General features: G+C 29.9%; 1 protein-coding gene across 1 annotated transcript in view; it reads left to right on the top strand.

Moving 5' to 3' along the window:
- The window catches only part of LOC111625020 (transmembrane protein 145-like), a 34,301-nt gene that overhangs the window by 9,110 nt on the left and 11,894 nt on the right, over positions 1–13,297 (top strand). Inside the window, exons 2-4 of the mRNA XM_023368026.1 lie at positions 4,722–4,893; positions 5,001–5,234; positions 11,105–11,242. Coding sequence (XP_023223794.1) covers positions 4,722–4,893; positions 5,001–5,234; positions 11,105–11,242 — 544 coding nt within the window. The remainder of the gene's footprint in view (positions 1–4,721; positions 4,894–5,000; positions 5,235–11,104; positions 11,243–13,297) is intronic.

The following is a 13,297-nucleotide window of genomic DNA, read 5'->3' as shown; positions in this document are numbered from 1 at the left end:
TAAATGAAACTCATGCCAAAATTGTATAGCTTTTTGATAACAAGCACTGAGTTCAGCGTTAATACGAATTTTCTTATATCGCAAGTACTTTCAACGAGTATTATATCTTCGTCCTCAGGCGAAAAAGAACAAATTTGAAAAATAGAACACTGCAAGTTCTATTTTAAGAAAAAGAACAAATTTCAAAAATAGAACTTTTAGTGTTCTATTTTTCAAATTTGTTCTTTTTCGCCTGAGGACAACAATATAATACTTGTCGAAAGTACTTGCGATATAAGAAAATTCGTATTAACGCTGAACTCAGTGCTTGTTATCAAGAAGCTGTTAAGTCTTACTGTCAAATCTGCTTCCACTATTCTTATGACAACTTTCAAAAGTTTCCTTTACTTAGATGTTTTTGCTGAGCTTTCCTTTTATCCTGGTTTTACCTGTGTGTTTTTTTTTTTTTTTTATTACATAAAAGAAATTATTCTCACATTTTTACAAGATTTTTTATTTAAATGAGTATTATATGAAGTCTTTCAGATGTTAAGGTTAGCAATATCAATCATATGCTGGGCCATCACAACATGTCTAACACAGATCACTTTTCAAACATTATTAATTAATAATAGACCAGTATTAAGTAGTAGTAATTGACCATCCTCTCTCCCAGGAGGTGGTCAATAATTACTTTTAGTCAAATTACTTCAACCCCCTTCCTTAACAGTCCCTTCTTTCTATCAGACCAGCAGTATGATTGCATTTGAATGGAAAAATTACATAATACAAGGTTACCAGTGAGCACAAAATATGCTTTAAGTGGTTTTCAAGGATGCCAAGTTTAAATATTTGGTTTATTTTTTGCTAAATTTGATTTGTTGATGGCTCATCATTTGATATTCAGCATGTGAATGAAACAGTTTGTTAGAGCTAATGTTAGAAAAAAATACAGTATGTTATCTTAAAAAATTTAAGATATCATATTTTCATTTGCTGTCTACTTGACCAATGAAACTGTGCCACTTGGCACCATTCAACAGGGTATATTCTAAGCGGTAGTTGTGACGAAAAAGGTAGTGATAAATCCAAAACAGATAGTGACGAATCTGATCTGAATTTCAGTAGTAGTAAAATTAATTACCTAAACTAAATTTAAAAAATTTTAAATATGATTGTTGACGAAAAATTTATTGTATTCTCATTAACTCGTTTATATTCCGATATAAAAACAAGACAGGTTTATTGAAACAAAATTACATTAAAATTACTTGTTTTATTATTTCTGGCTCATGCAATTAAATTCAAATGAAGCATTGTTTTTTTCTTCTTTGGTTCACATTGACTATTTTTTCCTTTTGTTCTGTTGATTCTATATCAGAAAAATCAAATATACCTTTGTACCAGTTTTGTTCCTTAGTATTTGGGCAACTGTTATCTCTATGATTTTTTGCTGTGATCCAATTTGATGTAGAAGGTTTTGGATTTTGTTTATCCAACAAAGGCGTATTATACTAAATATATAAGTATAGGAACTTCTGTTGATGCTTATAATAACAATCTGTCTGACGTTTTTTAAAATATTGTTACAACTAATTAACCTTTCAACGTCTGCACTGTGAGGTTTAGCAGCAATGATTCTTGCAAATACAATCACTGGAGTAGGATAATTTTTTAAATTTATCAAATATATTAAAATTTCTTGTAAGGATTTGTTTTCAAAATTTCATCCGGGTTATGGGGTTTATAGTATACATTGTAAATTATGGGGTTATTGGGTGTTATATATATATATACAGTAATACCCCGACTTACACTACCCCGACTTACGCGAAACTGAAGTTACGCGATTTTCAAATCTCGTCGATTCGCCTTTTGTTTGAGTGCCACGCAACCCTTGATTACTCACTCCCACCACACTATTGTTCAGCTTACATGTTCGGATGTGTCGCGCGGAATCGACACATAGCTACAATTTATTTTGTGTTATTTATTTCTGTTTGTTATATCTACGGAGACTTGATAGACTCTACTATGTCATCCAAACGAAGTAGAACTAATTCTTCTGCATCAAACAAGGAAAGAAAAACTTTATCTTTGGAATGTAAAGTTAACATTGGGTATGTTCGTAAAGTCGAACGAGTTAAACGAGAATGACGTCATCGTTATTCCTATTTCGTTAGACTTTTCGAACGATTCGTTACTAACGCGTTTAACTCGTTTGACTTTACGAACGTACCCATTATTAAAGACTTCGATACAAAAATGAAAATTTGTGAATTGGCAAAGAAGTTTGATCTACCGGAATTGTCGGTCAGAACAATTATAAAAGGCAAAGAAAAAATTCTCGAAGCTGTGAAAAATGCTCAATCTTTAAATTCAAGCATCATTCGTAAACGTCACAGTATTATCGCTGAGATGGAAACGATATTAAAATTATGGCGTAATAATCAAGTAAATGTGAAAAATTGTAAAATAATATAGGCCTAATTTGTTATACATATGTATTATCTAAGATTTTATTAAACATTTTTTTTTAAATTATTGTTTTCTTTAGTCTCCGGCCCCAATTAAAAATTACTTGAATGTATTTATATGCAAAATTATACCCCGACTTACGCAAATTCGACTTACGCGGTTACCGCTCGGTCCCACCTATCGCATAAGTTTGGGGTATTACTGTACATAGTTTTTTTTCAGGAAGTGATGAATTTTGCTTAGAATATACCCTGCCATCCAAGTATCGCAATAAACATGACAGTGGTAGGCTGAAACAACCGAACTCTTTATATGGTTTTCATTTTAATGTTTGTTATATTATAGTATTTGATTTATATAACTACAAAGGTTATCTTACATAAGGGTTTATCACACCAAATGACCAATCTAACACATTTAAAAAATTCTTTCTTCAATTTAAACAATTTTTAAAATATGTTAAATTTGTCACTTGGTATATTTTTAAGTTTTGCTAATTTAGCTATTTGTAACTAAAGATTAAATGTTAAAAAAACATGTTTATGCAACACTGCTTTGGCCTGAATTAATTCAAAAATGGGTTAATCAAAAAAGATTGACATGGCAGGTGTTTATTATATTGATGTTCTTACTATTAGTGTTAATGTGTCAGTTTGTTTATTTTGAAAAGTTTTAAAAATTGAATTTTGACTATTTACAAAAAAATTTTTTTTTTTTAATTTTTCGAGTCTATCTTTCATCCTTTTAACACACCACAGAAGTAACAGTATATTGGCTTGGATGAACTTCCACAGAACACGTGATAAATTATAACGAAACACACACAAAGTTAAAAACGATCGAAACGCCGACCTTTTATTTGAGGATTCAGCGTTTTTTAACATTAAAACAATGTGGAAGTTCATCCAAGCCAATATTCTGTGGAAGTTCATCCAAGCCAATATACTGTTACTTCTGTGGTGTGTTAAAAGGATGAAAGATAGACTCGAAAAATTAAAAAATTTTTTGTAAATAGTCAAAATTCAATTTTTAATTGAAAATATCCTGGGTTGCTCATGTTATCATGTATGCTGTTTGAAAAGTTTTGTTTTTACCATTCCAAGATCGCATTATAGCTGTTCTTGTTCTAACTCTATTGGTTCAGTGATTACCAAAAATTATAAAACAATCAAAATTTTTGTAAGTACACTTGCTTAAATATGCCATCTTTTAACCACTATGCATAACAAACATTTAGACATTTTTAGATAAATATTTGTAATGGCTTATTTAGACATGTTCAATAATTTAGTTGAGAGACAAGTAATTTAGTAACTTGCTATGAACAGTAAAATTTTGTCAAGTAGTTCAGTAAACCTCTTCACTTGTGTTTTTCTTCATTGAATAGCAGCTCTCCCACTGTAACTAGCCAGATACAATTGCTTTTAATTGAGTTCATTAGTTCAATATTTTCTATAGCATTATTCAGTCAGTAGATGATCCAGAAGTACCCAAAGGGATCTAATTCAAAAATTGAAAATACTTGAATAATTAATAAGTACCTTCTTATTAACATATGCGTGACAATTGCATGGCAGATGATCTGATAAACCATATTTTCTGACAAAAGTTTTAAAAACAATGTTTTGAAATTTGAACAAATATTATTATAATTATTATTTTTTTTTATCAATGGGGAGATCTTAAATTTCTGTAGCACTCCCCTTGTATTGTCTATTGTATTCAGTGCTACACAAATACATTTGTTTGTCCATCTTGAAGCATATTGCATACTCAACTGTACTAACCTGGACACTCTTTTACTGCACTGAACCATTTAGTAGTAAGTGGTTACAAACCATCAACTATATGTCTGAATGATCATTAAGAGAGATAGTGCATAATTTTGATAAAAACAAAAATTTATTTTTAAATTTGTGTATAAAATGAAGCTTTATTATTTGAAAAGTTTTCTGAACAGATATTATAGTAAAGATGATCGAGAATTTTTGAAAGTATAGATATAATTCTCTTATTTTGTGTAATATTAGAGATACTTATCATATAATTAAATAATTTTATCTTTAAATTTAAGTTATTTATTTAATCAAGTTAAAGTAAATTTATTTTAGTTTTAGAAAAGTGTAATGCAAATAATTAAATACATTAAAAAACAGGCAAAGGAACAACAAGGTTAAAATTTGAATATTTTTGTACATGTTTAAACTGGTAATTTTTATTTTGTATATGTTATGTTTAAGAAGATCTATATTTCTTTTCAATAGATTCTGGTATGTTACATTGGTTTCTTGTTATCGTGAAGGAGAAGGTCGCAACTGTACTTGGAAAGATTCCACAAATGAAAATATTAATATAAATTATGATCTTTGGTTAGTCAATGGAAATCCATATGGTTCTCAATATCCTTTTGAATTTCAGTTTTCATTTGATCAACAAGTAAGTTTTGCTTACATTAAAGATATTTTTATGTATTTGAAAATAAAAATTGTTAAATGTGTTTATTTATTATAAATGAAAGCATAATCTTAATATTTTTATTATAGGGCACAGTTGAACTGTATTTAGGTTTCTTTTCTGTGTATTTGGTTTTGGTTCCACTTCAGTTGTATGCAGCTTTGCATCAGCATCATCATATTACACGTTTATTTACTATCTCTGTTGTACTACAACTACTATCTGTATCTTGTAATTTTATACATAAAGTTAAATTTGCTGTAGATGGCATTGGAGTAGAAGGTTTGGCTGTTGTTGGTGATGTATTGCATCTATTAACTCAAGTAAATAGTTTTAAATTTTTGTTTTTTATATTTAGAAATGAAACTTAGTACCATATTTAAACAAAATGAAACAAACTGTTTGTTAGGAAAGACAAACATAGGACATGCTAGATTGGTGATTTACTTTTTGTCCTTATGTTAAAATATGAATACTTAATACTTATATTACCAAAACTGGATACCACCTTATAGTAGCATCATTTCTGTAGTAGAAAACATCAGTTACAAAATTTAAGAAAACTCTTAAATTTTGTTTGTACAAGCTGACTGACTGCAAAACCTTTATTTACTTCACAATTAATTTCATTAAGCAACAATTATAATGTCTGGTTGCTATTTGTACAGAAAACATAATATAATGTCTGTAAAAAATCCCAAAAATGAAGTCATCCACACATTAGCAACAAAATAGAATGTACCTTTTAAATGCCTGTAAACCTATCATATTGTAACAAATACAGCTGAAAAGAGACAGACAGCCTGTCCAAAATGCATACCATTGTCATAATAAACCTGTGTTTATCCACTTCTATGTGATTACTCCAACAACATTAATAGTGCATAATTTCTCCATAGAGCCCAAAAACTTGGTGCTCATAGATTCATAGGATATAATAAAATTTTATTTTTGGCTTCCTTATCCTTAACAAGCAGTCTGTTTTACTTTTGTTTTTATATTTTTAAGAATAGGTTAATTTTCATAGGAACTCATTAATCTTATTCTCATGTTTGTAATTAATAATAATAACTTTCCCATGGTCATCACCTGATCATGGTGGGAGAGCCCAGTAATTTTACTGATCCATAGAGCAATGCCAGCTGGAGCACAAGCTCCTGGTAGGGACACCCATGCCAGTAAGGTCTATGGGGAGAAATGAAGTTAAGAGTGACCACACCCTTCTTCCATGGAGATAATTACCATGGTGGTAATTACCAGGTAATTATCTTTACACGTATGTTGTCCCAGTACTCACATATTCTTTTGGAGTTATACATTGGACTCACACAGATCTTGAGCAACTCCAAAGGAAAACAAGAACAACACTTACTAAGCATAAACAACAGCATCCTAAATCCACCATAGAAAGATTAAATATTCCTCATAAAGATGATGGATGTGGCCTGATTGACAGTAAATACAGATACACAAACAAACAAGTACAGACACTGCAAGAGTTTTGCTACAAAAAAATAAGAAACATCACAGTTACATAAAGCAGTAACTCTAGCAGACACAACACACCATTAAAATTACACTCATATCATGTGAACATGACACAACATATAAAAAGCATAGACACTATTAAGCAATCGTGATCTTGAAAGGCATTCCGTGGCAGACATCCCTACAACCTAGCCCAGGATTTTGTTGACAAAACTGTATCAAACAGATTTGATACAGCTGGTTAGCTCAGGGATGTTTCTTTGGGGAGATGGAAGGATTCATGATTGCCATACAGGATCAGGATCAGTCATAAATACTAAAATCTACAGAAAACACTTACTCAACACAATACTCACAAATGACACATGCAGAAAATATCACATTATGCCAGAAACTATACAACACATTACTTCTGGTTGCAAGCTCTTGGCACAGACAGATTATTTACATAGACATAATCAAGTAGCAAATATAATACACAAAGAGCTTGCAAATAAACACAAATTATTAGACATCTACAAACCATACTACAAATATATTCCACAGACTATTGGAAAAACAACACACACAAAATCACAGAAAAAACAATTTACCACAACAAATCAGACATCACACTCATTGACAAACACAATAAAATTACATACATTGTAGACATATTCATTCCAAACACTCACAATATACAAAACACATGCACTGAAAAAATCAGCAAGTACACAGAACTCGCCCAGGAAATAAGGCATCTGTGGAGGATGGATAAGGTGCTTATTGTATCTGTTGTTCTTTCCTCTATGGGTGTGATACCACATACATTACACAAAAGCCTGGGAACATTACAGTAGAATAAAAACACATACATCACACTACAGAAGGTCACTATATTGAATAAATGTCATATTGTTAAGAAATTCCTGAATACAGACACACACTGACACACTTATTTAATTTTTGTCTTGTTTTGGTTGCTATGCCTTGATTCTGGTCTTGCATAGTACACGGCAACTGCTGTCTATTGAGTATAACCCAGTACACCCAACATGATGATAATGTATTTATAATAATTTTTTTATTTTATACCAGTTTAAGATTTGATAATTTTTATTTCATATTTTAAAAATCTATTGAATTCTTATAAAAGGGTTGAGCTTCAGAACTAACTGTTTGTTTTGGTTTATAAACTAAAGATTTCTAATTTATTTAGGACTGGTTGCATGAGTTACCATTTAATATACAGAATACCATCTGTGGAATAAATTTAATTTAATGAGTAAGCCATACTCATTTGTATGAGTTACTTTGACTTGGCAGATAGCTATTGGCCAGTTAGCTAAGAAATTTTTACTGTGCAGTCACATTATCAAGAGTAACAGTAAACAAAATGGATGAGTGGAAAATGAAAAAGTGAAAGCATGGAATTTATTGGAGTATAGATGAAAATATATATTAGTAGATTTGGTAAATGTTGTCTAAAATATTTTAATATGTGTATTTTATAACAAGAAGTGATTACTGTGTTATATAAAATAAGATTCCCTGAACTCCAAGTAACATAGAACTGTAGATTTTTAAATCAAAATCAATTCTTCAAATTTGCAGTTACACATTATAAGATCTGATTTTTTTAAAAATATTCTGCCTGTATTAGGATAAACTTCATTTAAATAGTATAAATGAAGTTTATCAACATTAGAATCAGAGTTGATCAGTTGTCTTGTTTCTTCACTAATCTAAAGAATAAATTTTAGTTGTCCAAAATTAGTTGGTTAACTTAGCTGGCAGTTTATCCCAAAGATTTACATTTGTGCTGTGTTCAAAGAATTCTGTAGATTAAAGTGCATTTAACCTTGAGATTAAAATTTGTGCAACTGGCCCTTAAACATCTTTTGCTCAGAATTTTTCAAGTTTTATTAATTTAATAAGATGAATAAAGCTTATTAACAAGGGGGAAAAAATAGAATAAGATGATGGTCTAAATTATAACAATTTGTTTAAATAAGTTTGTCTGTTCTATTTTGTCATTAAAAATGAAGAAGCTTAGCATGGCTGTTCACAATGACTTCTAATGTAAGACACTGTTGATTCTAAGACACATTTCTATTTTGGACAAATAAAAATGATTTTAAAAAAGTGCATCTTAGAATTGAGAAAATATGGTATTAAATATATTAAACTTTATCAGTAAAAATTTCTCAGATAATTTTTGGTATCAGAATATATATATATCTTAAACATTTAAAATTAACATTAATTTTTATTTCTAAGTAATTGTCATTCTGTCATCAGGTTGGACAACAATCTGATGATGAATGATTAACATTATGAAAATGTTAACCTCTTCATATATTGAGGCAGTGCTTTAGTGGCTTATAGAATTGAGTTTATTCTCAAAATTTGATTGGTCTGTTTTGATTAAATTTTGTCATTTTACATAATATGAGATGAGGAAATTAAAAATGTTATAAAAATCAATGTCCAAGATTTCATTTTCAAGATACAAGGTCAGTAGCATGAGCACCAGTAATTTAAAAAATATTTTTTTATGCCAGCAGCAGCTACAAGTGATTATAGTCGGTGACTCCCCAAAACAATATTATAGACTTGCTAGTACTTAGACTTAATTCTTAGTTCATGTCTGGACAGAAAACGAATTTTGTGTCTAGTTAAAGATCTCTCTTGGCTTCTTGAGAACTAGGCTGTTTATTTTGGGACATTCATTGGCTGACACAGTTGCTGGATTTGACTACTTTGGACTTCTTGTAATATATCTGAAAAATCAGGTGTTCATGATATGCCCTCACTTGCTGACCTTAAGGATTGCATGTGAGACATTAGACATTGTATTGTGTGATGGAAGTTTTCATCTGATGCTTAGTGTAATGGGTTGTCTGTAAAGTAAACATCTATTATGATAGGTTAAACTGTGCCCCCTTGGATCAGGTCTGACATCATCTGTGACTTCTGGCTCACTGGAATCTTTTGATAAATGTGTGAGCGACTGCATATGAAGGAACTTACAGGTAAGGGACAGAACATGAAAGTAATGTACTCTAGACTGGTTAACAAATCAACAACAAACATTTTTATCACTAAATCTTATTGTATGCATATAATCATAAACTAATAGGTGCTTAAGGTCAAATTAGACTTATCAGAGAGAGAGAGAGCTTATGCTTATACATATTTCATGTGACAACATATACCTGCAATATCACTTTAATCTCCAAGTGAGTCTTGGAAGTTATGTTTTTAGATTTAGATGGAAGAGTTTGTGGAATCTGTTTGGGATTTATCCTTTCTTGGAAGTATAATTAAATAGGTCTGTCTTGTATAGGTAGCACACACATCCAACTTGATTGGGCTCTTCTAGGTGAAGCAGTTGAGGGATCAGCAGACATTTGGGAAACTGAGGTCAGTTGTGGCAGAGCACTATGGTGGAGGGTCATCATGATGATGAACAAACAGATGAATTTTCTTTCTATCTCTTCCTCTACTGTATCCTTCTCTCACCTTTCCTTTTATTTTGGTCTCATCCCTTTCCATCCTTATGCCTAAATTTAGTGAACTTGTGCAAGGAGCTAGTTCATCCCCAATTTTTGGCAAAGTTTCCTTTGATGAGTAGGTTTTACCAGAAAATTTTGCTTACAAAGGAAATGTTATCAAAGAAAAAAATCTTGCAAACTTCCTCCATTGTATTTGTCATTTCAGGCTTAAGTAATTTTTTTCTCTTCAAACAAATATTAAATAATTAAATTTCCTAAACTACAAAAACACTAGCCTGGATTGTCACACTATCTGGTTGTCCTGAATGATATCAAGAAATGAAATTTGATGTCTATGGTATGAAAATGGTATCTTTTTGTGCCATTGTTATTTTTAAATATATTCTTCCATTACTTATATCATGCTGCTCATTTATTTCTTATGCATTTTGTCCAAGCCTGATTATTTTATAATAGTTAAATCATTAAATGTTAGATTATTTGGGCTATATTTTGGGTAACTATTAACAATTAATGTAAAATAATTGTGAGCTAGGTAAGCTAATAGATAAGTTATTGGGTTTTCTTTGTCTAGGCGTTCTTGAGTCTTACTAGTAATCATTGTCAGAAAAAGCCTTCTAGTCTGGAATCCTTAAGTAAAGAAAAGTTTTGCTTGTTGTTTCCTATTGTGATACAATCTGTCTTTTGGTTTATTTTATGTATTTTCATCGAAAAAATATTCACACACAGACTTGGTCCAATATAATCTTTTATTTTATTAATCTATTAAATAGTGGTAAATAAACACATGCTTGCTGGCCTTATTGTTATAATTATTCTACTTGTCATAGACCTTTCCAATTTCTTTAATTAACACTTAGTGTCCTGGAATGCACTTTGGCTTTTTTAATAGCTTTCTAGGCTGGGTTACATATATACTTCAACAATACAATATTATAATTAAAATACACATAAAATAAGCCAATAAAACACAATATATTTTTTACAAATTTGGGTATTAATAAAAATATTATTACTATTCAAAATTGGTTATAAACTATTATCATCCTCTGTATATTATTATTATTACAGTATTATTATTATTTTCAGTTTCAAAATTTATTTTAAAATTGGTTTTTTCAAATATACCTATTTTTTTAAATAGAATTTAATGTATTTAATAATAAATTATTTAATTATTTACATTAAAAAAGTAATTTTATTTATAGAGTTTATTCATGCTTTTATTGCTTCTGTTGGCAAAAGGATGGGCTATTACTCGTACTGAACTTACTTGGAAGCCTGTTTTGTTCTTCATATGGCTGTTATATACATGCATTGGAGTTTTACTATATGTGTGGAATATGGTAAGAAATTTTAAATTTTGTATTTCATTTTACATATATGTAAAAGTATAATTAAAGATAATTTAAATGAATTGGGTGTTATAATTTTTTATTTTGGATGCATAAATAGATCATTTATAATTTTAGACCAAATCTTGATAATAGATAAAATACTTTTAGTAAAATAAAATTAAACCCATTTCAATATAAAGCTTTTATAAGATTTTGCAGAATTTAACAATAGGAGATATGTATTTATAGTATATTTAGTTTATCAAGTTTAGGACATGACAAAAATGTTTTTATTTACTGTGCAAACACTTTGTACAGTTAAATGAGAACATTTTTGTCATATCCTAAACTTGATAAACTAAATATAAATACTATTAAAAAATTATAATATTAAACAGTTCAAAAATAGATTTTTTCATTGTGCCATCTCCTACTTTTTCCTCTAACTCCTAACATCACCACTAGTTTATCATTGAACATATCATATTCATAAGTATTTAAGCGAATACAAAATTCCTGCTGTATTCTTTAAAGATATGCAGTCAACTTGCCCATTTTATCCCTTTTATTCACATTTATTAAAGTACAATTTTGTCTCGAATCAATGATTATCCTCTTTTGTTATCACAGTCCCAAAACAACAAGCAGCATTTGACTTGAATTTGTTTTATCTTCCATGTATAAAAATATTCATACAGTAAGTCTTCACTTAATGCTGTGTTATCATAACATTGATGTGAAAAAATACTAGTACATTTGTAATCATTTACAATACAGGCACTATCAAGGTGCCTGTAATTGTATATATGCTTATCAAGGTGCCTATATAGTATTAATGAATCAAAAGAAAAAATTAAGGGGTATTTGGATTGAATTTGTATAAAGTTATTAGAAGAATTAATGGAAGATGATACATCACTTTTTTGGGTGAGCATTTACTTATCAGCTTAAATTATCATTTTACAGTTATTTCACTTCCTGGCACTTTTTAAAACTTTGATTTGTTTTAAAGCTTTGGCTTTTCTTTGCCTCTTTCTCTACATTTTTTTAAAGACATGTTTAAAAGTACAATGTCTTTAGTACATTGTATTTAAGATCAGGGCTACCTACAAGAATGGCATAAAGATATGTTTTATAATTTTGGAAACATTTCATATTGTTGTATCAATAAAAATGTTTTCTCCCTATTCATTTATAACCTTTGTTTTTGCTTGCCATTTCTTTTGATCAGTGGCTACTGTAAATAGAGCATGAAAATCTTTGAGTAAACAAATAGTGTGTTCAGGGCGTCTCACTATACCATGATTAGATTATGATCAATGTAAATTGTTAGGATTTCTGACACCAGTCAATTTTTTCTCAAGAGTACTGACAAATCCAAAGCACATGGTGCTTAAAGGTTTAAACCTACATCATGTAGATCAGTGCCTCGCATTTCATCCACTCAACTATCACTGATAGAAGGAGAATGGGAACTTCCACAGACTTATAAGCTAAACACTCAATTTTCAGAGAACTGTTTTTTGGAAACACTTGAGAAGTGGGTCCTATTTGGACAAGGAGTTTTGTGTTTAGGATTACATGCTCACCAAGTTTAAGTTTCANTGTTAACTCCGTAAAAACAGAACAAATGAAATAATAAATAATCGAATTACTTTAAAATTCAGATTAAATGCTATAAAACTATAAATTTAATATCTAAATTTACAATGTATGTCTGTGTGTCTGTCCTTCATGCATTACCACACCATTTATCCGATTGCCATGAAACTTCGGGAAGTTGTTTAATACACTCCTGCGAAGGTTTGTGGCATATGTGAAGACCACCATTTCCCCCCTTTCAAAAATATATTTATATATGGATTAAGGCTTTCATGTCCAACAGATAGCACTAACTTCCTACGACTTAAGTTTGCTTTTCTGTGAGAATGGACTAAAGCAGATCATTTTCTATCTATCTATATAAATAAAATATAACGTTTGTTTGTTCCTACCGATTCCTTTGAAATTTTGACACAACGTTGGATTCGAATATGCACGTGTTTTTATATAATATACATGTCG

The sequence above is a fragment of the Centruroides sculpturatus genome, unplaced genomic scaffold (assembly GCF_000671375.1).
Source record: "Centruroides sculpturatus isolate CEXI.00-Female unplaced genomic scaffold, Cexi_2.0 scaffold40, whole genome shotgun sequence".
Classification (NCBI taxonomy): domain Eukaryota; kingdom Metazoa; phylum Arthropoda; class Arachnida; order Scorpiones; family Buthidae; genus Centruroides; species Centruroides sculpturatus.
Note: the sequence above shows the minus strand (reverse complement) of the source record. Positions and strands in the feature narration are given on the sequence as shown.